Source organism: Hylobates moloch, unplaced genomic scaffold (assembly GCF_009828535.3).
Source record: "Hylobates moloch isolate HMO894 unplaced genomic scaffold, HMol_V3 SCAFFOLD_16, whole genome shotgun sequence".
Classification (NCBI taxonomy): Eukaryota; Metazoa; Chordata; class Mammalia; order Primates; family Hylobatidae; genus Hylobates; species Hylobates moloch.
The window spans coordinates 71,773,852-71,785,979 of record NW_026652291.1 but is presented as its reverse complement, the minus strand read 5'-3'; the positions used below and the strand labels follow the sequence as shown (position 1 = coordinate 71,785,979).

The 12,128-nt window shown below is 38.3% G+C and overlaps 1 protein-coding gene across 5 annotated transcripts in view; it reads right to left on the bottom strand.

The window, feature by feature from the left end:
• LOC116484611 (signal recognition particle subunit SRP54) overlaps window positions 1-12,128 on the bottom strand; it is a 95,969-nt gene that overhangs the window by 70,335 nt on the left and 13,506 nt on the right. For all 5 annotated transcript variants that reach the window (XM_058429600.1, XM_032179468.2, XM_058429598.1 and 2 more), the window contains exons 2-7: window positions 11,848-11,958; window positions 9,002-9,093; window positions 7,649-7,733; window positions 1,286-1,390; window positions 157-223; window positions 19-76 (exon numbers count right to left, since the gene is read on the bottom strand). In XM_058429600.1, the coding sequence (XP_058285583.1) occupies window positions 19-76; window positions 157-223; window positions 1,286-1,390; window positions 7,649-7,733; window positions 9,002-9,093; window positions 11,848-11,925 (485 nt within the window). In that variant the 5' untranslated portion in view covers window positions 11,926-11,958. The remainder of the gene's footprint in view (window positions 1-18; window positions 77-156; window positions 224-1,285; window positions 1,391-7,648; window positions 7,734-9,001; window positions 9,094-11,847; window positions 11,959-12,128) is intronic.

Here is a 12,128-nt window from a genome sequence, read left to right as displayed (position 1 = left end):
TAAAAAACAGTAACCTACCTTCCATAAAATGGAATTCTTGCTTTGGTAGCATTCTGTTTTAGTTGGTCAAAAGCCCCTAGAAGATAAAGAGTTCATGAATCCTCAAACTTGAAAATAAAAATTATATACAACAATTTTCAAATTTCAAGACATTACCTGCTCTGAATGTGTCTGCACATATTAAACACGTCTTCCAACCTTTCCTCTGGTAATAATACGCTAGCTGGGTGAGAAAAGATTTAAAAATATAATATCATAAAATATAACAAATTATACATATAATTTCTTCTGTTTTTCCTTATTATTTACCTAAGGAGTAAAATAAAACTGCTTATAATTCTCCTGAAAATATTATTAAAGATTTTTGAATGTGGCAAATTTCCTACAAAGTTTTATATTCTAATTGTCATGCAGTAGCATTCAAATATAAGATGATCAAGTAGCAAATGATCATAGTAAAAAATGTTAACTACTATTAATGTTAATTAACAACAACAACAAAACGATCTAAAAATCATCCTTTTCTCTTTTTCCCTCTCAAACTGTAACATATATGAAGCTTGTGGAAAAATCCCGTAATATTGTTGAGACACCCAATTCGGGAGAAAGGAGTGGTAAACTGAATTAAAAATTAGCATAAAGCGGTCAAGGCTACAGTAAGCTATGTTCGCGTGCCACTGCACTCTAGCTTGGGCAACAAAGTAAGCCTCAGTCTAAAAAAATATTGCATAAGGATATACAAAATGAAGATCTATAGTATGCTGGGTGGGAACCTGAAAAAGGAGTCCTGAGCCATAGAGGATAAAGTAAACTCCATGTTCTTTTCTCCAAAAATCATACAGTCACTTCCTGAAAGGATAGGAATGGTCTTTTTTTAATAAAAGAAATTGCATAGTTACAGATGTCTACCTTCTTACAAAAAAGAAATCATAAGAAACTATGAGGATCTCTCCTCTTATCCTACAAAAAACTATTTAAAAACATACATCAAGTAACAGAAAATTATAAAGCAACAGTATTATAAAGCCTGGCTTTATAAGATATTTTAATATATTATAAATATATTTTAATATATCACAAAATATATTTTATTATAAGTATATTTTAATAAAATATAAATAACATGTTATTTATAATATATAAATGTATTCTAATTAATTATAATTAATAAAATATATATTTCAATATTATAAAGCCAGGCTTTATATTTTTATATTAAATACGAAACTTGATTTATACAAACCTATCTTCCATATGACTTCTTTTTAAATTAAGTTCAATTTACCTTTGAACATGTTGTTGTTTTACCACTCCCTTGCAATCCAACAAACATAATCACATTTTGTTTTCCTTTAGTGGGTGTCCATGCCTTAACTCCAGGGTCTACAAGCTAAATACCAAAAATAAATTAAAAAAAAATCAGGTTAACATACATTTAAATTCAAAACCCCTTCCCCACAACTTTTTTTTTCCTTTTTTGAGACAGGGTCACATTCTGTCACCCAGGCTGGAGTGCAGTGGCATAATCAGAGCTCACTGCAGCCTCGATCTCCTGGGCTCAAATGATGCTCCCACTTAAGCTTCCCAAGTAACTGGGACTACAGGCACATGCCACCACATCTAGTTAATTTAAAAAAATTTTTTTTGTAGAGTCAGGGTCTTGCCATGTTGCCCAGGCTGGTCTCCAACTTCTGGGTTTAAGCAATCCTTCTGTCTCAGCCTCAGAGTGCTGAGATTTCAGGCGTGAGCCACCGTGCTGCCACAACTTTTAAAGTATGTAAATAAGGACATTTTCATGTAAAAGCTACCATAAGCTATTATAATACAATTATTCCCCTTTGTATAGACAGAGTAAAATTTAAGAACATAAATTTAAGAAGTCATAATCAAGTCTATACTCCAAACCAATTCAGAGGTAAAGATCTCACAAAGTTTTTTAGAACAAGCTGGAGTATAAAATGTGAAACCAAATTTAAGCCACAGGAGGAATCTACATCAGCACTACAGAAATGTAATACAAAACTGTATGTGAAGGCTACACATGAATTTTAAAATTTCCAGTACTGACATTTAAAAAGCAAAAACAGGTGATACTAATTTTAATATCTACCCCAATACATCTAAAAAATTATCATTTTCATATGTAATCTATATAAAAAATTAATGAGATATTTTACATTTCTTTTCCCATACCAAGTCTGAAAATCTGGTGTGTATTTTATATGTAAAACACGTCTCAGTTTGGACTAGCCACATTACAAATGCTCAATAACCACATGTGGCTAGTGGATGCCATACTCGAGAGTGCTAATGTCCATATTCAATTTGAGAAATATTTACTTAACAAAATTACAGATTATATGTGAAAGATTTTCCAGGACAAACTGTAAATTCTCCAATGCCAAATATTTACTGTAAAGTTACTACATTTAGAGGGCTAGTAAAAAATAATCATCAACTTTAAAATGACAGTCAGTGGAAAACTGAGGTTCATATAGGGATAGCCTCCAAATTAAAAAAGCATGGGACATTTAGGGCCGGGCGTGGTGGCTCATGCCTGTAATCCCAGCACTCTGGGAGGCAGAGGCAGGCAGATCACAAGGTCAGGAGATCGAGACCATCCTGGCCAACACGGTGAAACCCCATCTCTGCTAAAAATACAAAAAATTAGCCAGGCGTGGTGGCAAGCGCCTGTAGTCCCAGCTACTCTAGAGGCTGAGGCAGGAGAATGGCGTGAACCCGGGTGGTGGAGCTTGCAGTGAGCCGAGATCGCACCACTGCACTCCAGCCTGGGCGACAGAGCGAGACTCTGTCTCAAAAACAAAAACAAAAAAAAGCATGGGACATTTAAAAAATAATTCACTTGGGAGTCAGTTGTTTGGAGCTTGCAATGTATGATGTAATAATAAATCCATAATAGTTAATGTCCTAGATCAGGGGTTGGTAAACTATGTGAAAATAAAGTTTCAATGGAGGCTGGGTGTGGCGGCTCATGCCTATAATCCCGGCCCTTTCTGGGGGGACAAAGGAGGAGGATTCATTGAGACCAGGAGTTTGAGACCAGCTTGGGCAGCATAACAAGATCTTGCCTCTACTAATTTAAAGAATTGTACAGGTGTGGTGGCATGCACCTGTGGTCCCAGCTAATCAAGGAGGCTGAGGCAGGAAGACTGCTTGAGCCCAGGAGTTTGAGACTGCAATGAGCTATTAGTCCCGCCTGGGCAGCAAGCTGTAAAGTTATTACATTTCTAGTTATTACACTGAAAAAAATTTCAATCTAATACAGTCATGCCCATTCATTTACCACTTTTTTTGTTTTTTTGAGACACGGTCTTACTCTGTCACCCAGGCTAGAGTGCACTGGTACAATCATGGCTTACTGCAGTCTCGAACTCTTGGACTCAAGCGATCCAACCATCTCAGCCTCCTGAGTAGCTGGAACTACAGGCGTATGCCATGATGTCTGGCTAATTTTAGTATTTGTTTGTAGAGATAGAGTATTGCTATGTTGCCCAGACTGGTTTTGAACTCTTGGCCTCAAGCAATCCTCCAGCCTTGGCCTCCTGAAGTGCTGAGATTACAGGTGTAAGCCACCGTGCCTGACCCATTTACTGCTTTTGTGCCACAACAGCAGAGCTGAGTAGTTGCAATAGAAATCACGTGGTCCAAGAAGTCTAAACCTTTGAGAGAAACTCTGCCAAGCCATCCATAAAAATTACATAATCCATATTATACCTGAATTTCAAGGAAAGCCATGAGGCAGAGAAGAGAGGAAAATACATTTTCTTATACCTTTCCTAGGCATCAGCCTACCCTAAGGCAAACTTTTGAAATAGGCAAAATCTGTCTTAAACATAAATCCACTTCCCTTCCTCATAGATCCTTTCAGTACACTGATGCTGTTCCACATTCACCTCCATTTTCTACATGTCATGGCAAAATCTCCCAGCTCTCTATGGACCCATTATTTGGAACATATATGTTTTAATAAATAATTTTATAAATTTGTCTTCTCTTCTTCCCACCATCGAGAACAGCAGTTTTCAACTCCTTGGTCTCAGCGCTTCTTTATAATCATGGTAGTTTGTAAAGGTTAGCTACAATGTAGAATCTGAAACCATATAAACTTTTATACTCTGTTACATTAAAATCTGTGATTCCATCTTGCATTTTAAATGAATCTTATACTGGTACATGACCTTGTAACATCACGCACTAGCTATTCACAAAACATTGGTTCACTGAGTTAGGCAGATCTCTCGTTATTGACACATTTCACTATACATAATCAAAAAACTTTATTCATTAATATCAATACTGACCCTCATCAGAAAAGTTAGTGGGATACTGTCAAACTCATGATAGAGACAGATGATAGATACAAGTCCTTTTTATTTTTATTTTAGATGGAGTTTCGCCCTTGTGGCCTAGGCTGGGTGCAATGGTGTGATCTCAGCTCACTGCAACCTCTGCCTCCCAGGTTCAAGCCATTCTCCTGCCTCAGCCTCCCAAGTAGCTGGGATTACAGGCATGTGCCACTAGACACGGCTAATTTTTTTTTTTTTTTATTTAGTGGAGACAGGGTTTCACCATGTTGGTCAGGCTGGTCTCAAACTCCTGACCTCAGGTGATCCACCTGCCTCAGCCTGCCAAAGTACTGGGATTACAGGCGTGCGCCACCATGCCTGGAGGCTTTGTTTTTTTTTTTTTTTGAGACAGGTCTCGCTCTGTCGCCCAGGCTGGAGTGCAGTGGCATGATCTCAGCTCACTGCAACCTCTACCTCCTGGATTCAAGCGATTCTCCCACCTTACCCTCCCGACTAACTCAGTTTACAGGTGTAAGCCACCGTTCCCAGCTAATTTTTGTATTTTTTGTAGTGATGTGGTTTCACCATGTTGCTCAGGCTGGTCTCAAACTCCTGGGCTCAAAGAGTAGTAGTCCCAGCTAGTAGGGAGGCTCAGGTGTAGGGATCACCTGAGCCCAGGGAGGATGAGGCTGCAGCAAGCCATGATCACACCACTGCACTCCAGCCTGGGCAACAGAGTAAGACCCTGTCTCAAAAAAAAACCCAAAAAAACAACAACAAAAACCCAAACAAACAAAAAAAATGGTGATGCATGCCTGTAGTCCTAGCTTCTCTGGAAGCTGAGGAGAGAAGATCGCTTGAGCCCAGGAATTTGAGGCCGCAGTGAGCTCTGATCACGCCACTGCACTCTAGTTTGAATGACAGGGACTCTGTCTTCAAAAATAAATAAACAAATAAACAGTCCAGAAACTACTAGTATCGTCTGGTGCCACTGCCTTGATTCATACCAGGGAGTTTTACCTACCATTGTTTTCAGTGCAAATGTCAACATAGTACAAAAGTCAAATAATGTCTTAGTATTATGAAAATAATTTTGACCTTGCTTTGTACACCATTGCTCTAGACCATAAGCATCTGAGTATAACGACCAGTCATTTATTTCTGCTATCAGCAGCATTTGGCATACTTCCTGAAATAAAGTAGGTACTCAATAAATGCTTCTTAATAAAGCACTTGATGCTCCAGAATTGCCTACAGTTATGAGCCCCTAACAATAAAAATTTCTGGCCAGGCACAGTGGCTGACATGTGCAATCCTAACACTTTGGGAGGCCAAGGCAGGTGGATCACTTGAGGTCAGGAGATCAAGACCAGCTAGGGCAACATGGCAAAACCTTGTCTCTACAAAAAATGCAAAAACTAGCTAGGCATGGTGGCACATACCTGTAGTCCCAGCTACTTGGGGGGCACTGAGGCAGGAGGATTGTCTGAGCCCAGGAGGTTGAGGCTACAGTGAGCCATGATTGCACCACTGCACTCCAGCCTGGGTAACAGAATCAGACTGTCTCTTTAAAAAAAAAAAAAAAAAAAAAAAAAAAAAAAAAAAAAGAGGCCGGGCACAGTGGCTCATGGTTGTAATCCCAGCACTTTGGGAGGCTAAGGCAGGCAGATCACTAGGTCAAGAGATAGAGACCATCTTGGCCAACATGGTGAAACCCCATCTCAACTAAAAATACAAAAAAAAAAAAAAAAAATTAGCTGGGCATGGTGGCACACACCTGTAATCCCAGCTACCTGGGAGGCTGAGGCAGAAGAACTGCTTGAACCTGGCAGACAGAGGTTGCAGTGAGCAGAGATCATGCCATTGCACTTCAGCCTGAGTGACAGAGGGAGACTCAAAAAAAAAAAAAAAAAAGAAAGAAAATATTCAAACAATGGGGGGGAAATGATTGTAGAACTAGTGGGCATCTATTCCTCTAAAAAAATTTTTTTGTTTTTTTTAAAGACAGGGTCTCACCCTCTCCCCCAGTCGGGAGTGCAGTGGCACAATCACGGCTCACTGCACCCCGAACTCCTGGGCTCAAGTAATATTCCTGCCTCACCCTCCGGAGTAGCTGGAACTACAGATGTGCACCACCATGCCCGGCTAATTTTTGTATTTTTAGTGGAGACGGGGTTACACCATGTTGGCCAGGCTGGTCTCGAACGCCTGACCTCAGGTGGTTACCCATCTCAGCCTCCCAAAGTGCTGGGATTACAGATGTGAGCCACTGCGCCTGGCCTGCACCAGCTAATTTTATCAATTTTTTTTTTTTTTTTTTTTGTAGAGACTGGTTCTCACTACATTGCCCTGGTTGGTCTCAAACTCCTGGCCTCAAGCAATCCTCCCACCTCCACCTCCCAAAGCACTGTGATTACAGGCATGAGCCACCATGCCTGGACTAAAATAATTTTTTTAACAGCTCCTTTCTTTTTTTCTTCTACAACTGAGCCAATATATATTTTTTAAGCTCTAAGATTTTCACCATAATTTGCATGATCAGCAATAAGGTGAGGCAGGGCAACCGGCTATATTTACTACTTGAAAATAAAACTTTCACTAATTCAAAATTGCTCATAATCTAGGCAAGAACTGGGATACCTGGTCTTTGCAAAGGGAATTCCTTACACAACGAACAGTGTAGAAAAGAATACTTGCTATATGTAACTTTGCCATACAAAAGCAGGACCATCACTAGGCAAAACATGATAGTGAAAGAGGAAAAACTTAGGCCCTTCCATCAACCAATCTGTAGTGAAATTTCACTCATCACATCTTGGCTTTGGCATTTTTTGCAGGAATAGTACTAGCCTTCATATCTGCACTCAGAATTATGTATATTCAGTAAAGTCTACAACAAAAATAGGTCCTGGCCAGGTGCAGTGGCTCACACCTGTAATCCCAGCACTTTGGGAGGCTGAGGCGGGCAGATCACCTGAGGTCAGGAGTTCAAGACCAGCCTGACCAACACAGAGAAACCCCGTCTCTACTAAAAATACAAAATTAGCCAGGCATGGTGGTGCATGCCTGTAATCCCAGCTACTCGGGAGGCTGAGGCAGGAGAATTGCTTGAACCCGGGAGGCGGAGGTTGCACTCCAGCCTGGGCAACAAGAGTGAAACTCCTTCTCAAAAAAAAAAAAAAAATAGGTCCCTAAGAAAACTCAATAATCCTTTCATTAATATTTTAATACAGATGAATATTCCATAAAAAACATATTAAAAAATTCTGAAATATTTGTAGTGCTAATGTGTTTTTATCCACTGAGTATAGAATCACGGTACAATCTTCATATACTTTTACCTTCACAAGTTCTTTAAATACAGCATGCTGAATCATTTTTCTTTTGTTAAGACCAGATGCCATCTCTTCAAGATCAATAGCAGACCTTTATGATGGTGGTTGGTGATTGGGGTGGGGACGAGAAAATCAGTTAAGAAACTCTAAGAAAAAGAAGCTTCTGCTCCAAAAAATGTACAACATTCAGTCATTCATATTAATAGTCTTCCAATTAACATTCATGTAATTACTACAGATTCGTAAGTCTATATCATAAAGCCATGAAGTATTAGATGCAAGACTTTGGTTTTCAAGGATTACACTTGAAAGTATAAATATAAATTTGTCATAATATCACCACAAAGAACTAGTTTTATTTACTTTTCTTGCAGCTTATATATTTTATATATCTTTACAACAGAAATCAGGACTACTTTCTCTATTTCTTTTCTTTCTTTTTTTTTTTTTTTCAGACAGAGTCTCACTGTCAGCCAGGATGGAGTGCAGTGGCATGATCTTGGCTCACTGCAACCTCTGTCTCCCAGACTCAAGCAATTCTCCTGCCTCAGCCTCCCGAGTAGCTAGGATTACAGGCGTGTGCCACCATGCCCGGCTAATTTTTTGTATTTTTAGTAGAGACAGGGTTTCACCATGTTGGCCAGGCTGGTCTCGATCTCCTGACCTCATGATCCACCCACCTCGGCCTCCTAAAGTGCTGGGATTGGCATGAGCCACCGCGCCCAGCTACTTCCTCTATGTCTAAATGCTTACATGCTGGTAGTCGCACAACTAATCTCAGTCTAACAATACAAGGAGAGATGTCTAAAGCATGGTAAGAGATAAGATTCAAGCAGTTAACTGAGCTACCTGTATTGCTCTGTGTGTCCTACCAACTCAGTGCCTCTCCCAATGAATACGATAACTGAGACCACACATTAATTCTTCATTCAAATATGAAACAGAGAAACCAAAAGGAGAACAAAAGAGAATACAGTCCTCCAATAATGAAGGTTAAGATCATCTTAAGCCTAAAAAGAATAAAATGGCAGTACTTTTCTATGAAGAACCTGAATTGTTAAAAGGCTTTATATATTAAAATACTATACAGTATTTAATCGAATCCATCCAAATAAAAGAATAGTAAAATAGAAAAAAAATATGTAATTAAATGAAAATCACATGTAGTTCATTCTTTGAACCATCATTATGGAAACATACTACACATGCTCTCACCCAACATATGAGCTCCAACACAGCACTTTTCCAGTGCTGCAGAGCAGAAATGATTCCTGATACAGCAAACACTTCTAGTTAGCACCTCTTTCCAGTAAACTAAACTTAACTGTGCCTGTGTTTTACCTGATTAATTTAACTTACTTAACATTTTCTCTTAGTTGCTTCACTAGTTTAATATTAACATCTGCTTCCAACAAAGCGGTACAGACTTCTTTTAGCATAGCATTCAATACCTGAAAATAAAGAAATAAATGAAATTTAAAGCACCCAATGTATCATTTCAGTTCCATAAAAACAACGGTTGATCACTTATACAACCACAGCTTAATAAAATAATACCACACTACTGGGTTTTTCAGTTAGTTCTGGAGAGATAATTTTATTAAATGTTTAGTCATTTTGTCAAAATAAGAGACCCCATTTAGTTTTACACCCAAGTATTAATTACCACAATTTTATTCCTATATAAAAGTAATTATAGGCCGGGCATGGTGGCTCACGCCTGTAATCCCAACACTTCGGGAGGCCGAGGTGGGCAGATCACTTGAGGTCAGGAGTTCAAGAACAGCCTGGCCAACACGGCAAAACCTCATCTCTACTAAAAATACAAAAATTAGCTGGGCATGGTGGCACGTGCCTGTAATCCCAGCTACTCAGGAGGCTAAGCCAGGAGAATCACTTGAACTCGGGAGGCAGAGGCTGCAGTGAGCCAAGACAGTGCCACTGCACTCCAGCCTGGGCGACAGAGTGAGACTTTGTCTCAAAAAAAAAAACAAAAAACAAAAACAAAAACAAAACACACACACACACACAAAGTAATAATAAAGACAATATTCAAGCCAAAAAAAAGTTACTACAAATAGATGTTGCCTTTGATGTTTTCTACGTTATTGAAGAGCTCCTGTCACTATTATGTAGTGGTGTATAGTCACAATATTTGCTTTTCTTTTTTTTTTTGGAACAGAGTTTCACTCTTGTTGCCCAGGCTGGAGTGCAATGGCGTGATCTTGGCTCACTGCAACCACCGCCTCCCAGATTCAAGAGATTCTCCTGTCTCAGCCTCCCTAGTAGCTCGGGATTACAGGCGCCTGCCACCACGCCCAGCTAATTTTTTGTATTGTTAGTAGAGATGGAGTTTCACTATGTTGGCCAGGCTGGTCTCAAACTCCTGACCTCAGGTGATCCGCCTGCCTCAGCCTCCCAGAGTGCTGGGATTACAGGTGTGAGCCACCATGCCCGGCTTAATATTTGCTTTTCTTAAAAACTGGACAACTATGGAAATAAATGTGACAGAAGAAAGTTACCCAGTCTTGTCGTTTTTACTTAGAGCAGCAGAATACAGTTGGAAAAGAGGCTACCCTTCATTAATAACTTATTATCATCATATGTTTGTTGAATTGCAAGGCACTGTAGTTAAAAGGTCATAAAATTAAAAGTCTTAAGAAAAGATGAGGCTTCAGTCACTCATGTATATAAAGTGCTCACACACTAGAATGTAAACTCTATGAGGGTACGAATTTTAGTCTATTTTGTTCACCACTGTATCTCTGGTGCCAGCAAAAATGTCTGCAAAAACATAGGCCCTCAAATATTTCTTGAATGTAGTCTCTCCTTCAACTCACTTAGTATGCCCTACAGAGAGAGGCTAACCAGTTTTCTCTATCCCTCATTAAAGGGGTCTGATAAAACTGGAACTGATCTTTCACTAGAGGGCTTTCTCCTTGTTAATTAGCTAGCAGCACAGTATCAAGAACAGAGAAGCTGCCAATTTAAGCAACAGCTGTTACTCTACTTCCCACCAAGAACTCCTCCCCTGGTTTCCTTTCCTTTCTACTATAAACACAAAGAACATAAGGGCTACACAACAGGGAAAACTGTTTGGAAAGTTGTTTTATATATTTGGAATTACAAGACCAAACAATGATTTAAGTTATGATTTATTATTTAATAAGCAGTATTAGAAAAAGCCCCGTATGAGGAACTAGGAAAAAAAGGTTCTAATCCTGGTTCTTCCAAATAAATAATCACATGAAACTGACTTTTTGTTTCTGTTAAATAAGAGGCTGAACTAAATGATCTCTAAGATGGTCTCAAAATTATTTAATTCCATTAGTTTAGTGTTGAGATCAAATTCCATGTAAGAATTCTACATAAGTTTTCTAACCTCCAAGTTAGAAAGTTTATTTGATACTTAAAACCATTTTCTATGGTAAATGCTATTTTTCCTATTTTATACACTAAGGAATCTAAGGTTTAGTTGCCCAAATTTACATCGTACAGCTGCTAAATAGCTACAGTGGGACTCTAACCAATGTCTTCTAACACCAAATTCAGTACTTTTCCATTGTTGATACAAAATACAAAGTATACTTGTGAACCATAGTCATCGTTTTCAATTAATAAACCACTAAGATACAATCTGTGGGGGACAAATGGAACAAAGAAATATCTTAATATAGCCGGGAAGAAAAGTATTTTAATATGATCTAAGGAGTGGCTTACAAAATCTCCAAAAAACTGAAGATTTCAAAGAAAATGAATCAAAACAGACAAGATGGAAATGCTGGCCTTTTATAAAAATGCTAAATAAAAGTCACAAAGAAAAGGACAGATAAGCACAGGCCTAGCCAAGAAGAAAGAAGCAGGGTAATGAAATTTTAGGTCTGTATCAATAAAGAAAACAAAAGTACAGTTCCAGATTTAAGCCACTTTCAAAAGATAAAATATGTTATTTTTACATGTAAATTAAGGTCAGTTTTTTTTTTTATTTCTTTTGGAAAATTCTTTATAGAAAGTTGAAGTAAATTTGAAGTTGTGGTTAATTTCTCAATAAAACACTACTTACTGTATCCACTTTTAGGCTTTTATCTACAAGTATTAAGTCTACATCAAAATACATATAAATACAGGGATTATTAATAAGCCATCTTCCCAATGCTAGTGATAATATACAATCATATATATATTTCATACAATATTTTACATACCTCTTCATTGATAATGGTGGCATTGCTCAACGAGCGTAATGCTGATGTTATTTTTCTTCCAAGGTCTGCTAGAACCATCTTGACAGCTTTAAGATGTACTCACGAAGAACTCTAGAGCGGAAAAAAAATTAAGTGAGAATAATCAATTTCATTTCCCATGACTGAAGAGTTCTAAAGAGTATTTAAGTTCAAATTACTCTAGTGTTTAGATTCTGTAAGTTCACCTTCTATAGCTTCAACCTGTGCTTAAATAGTCATGTCATAAAGATAAAACTGCTACT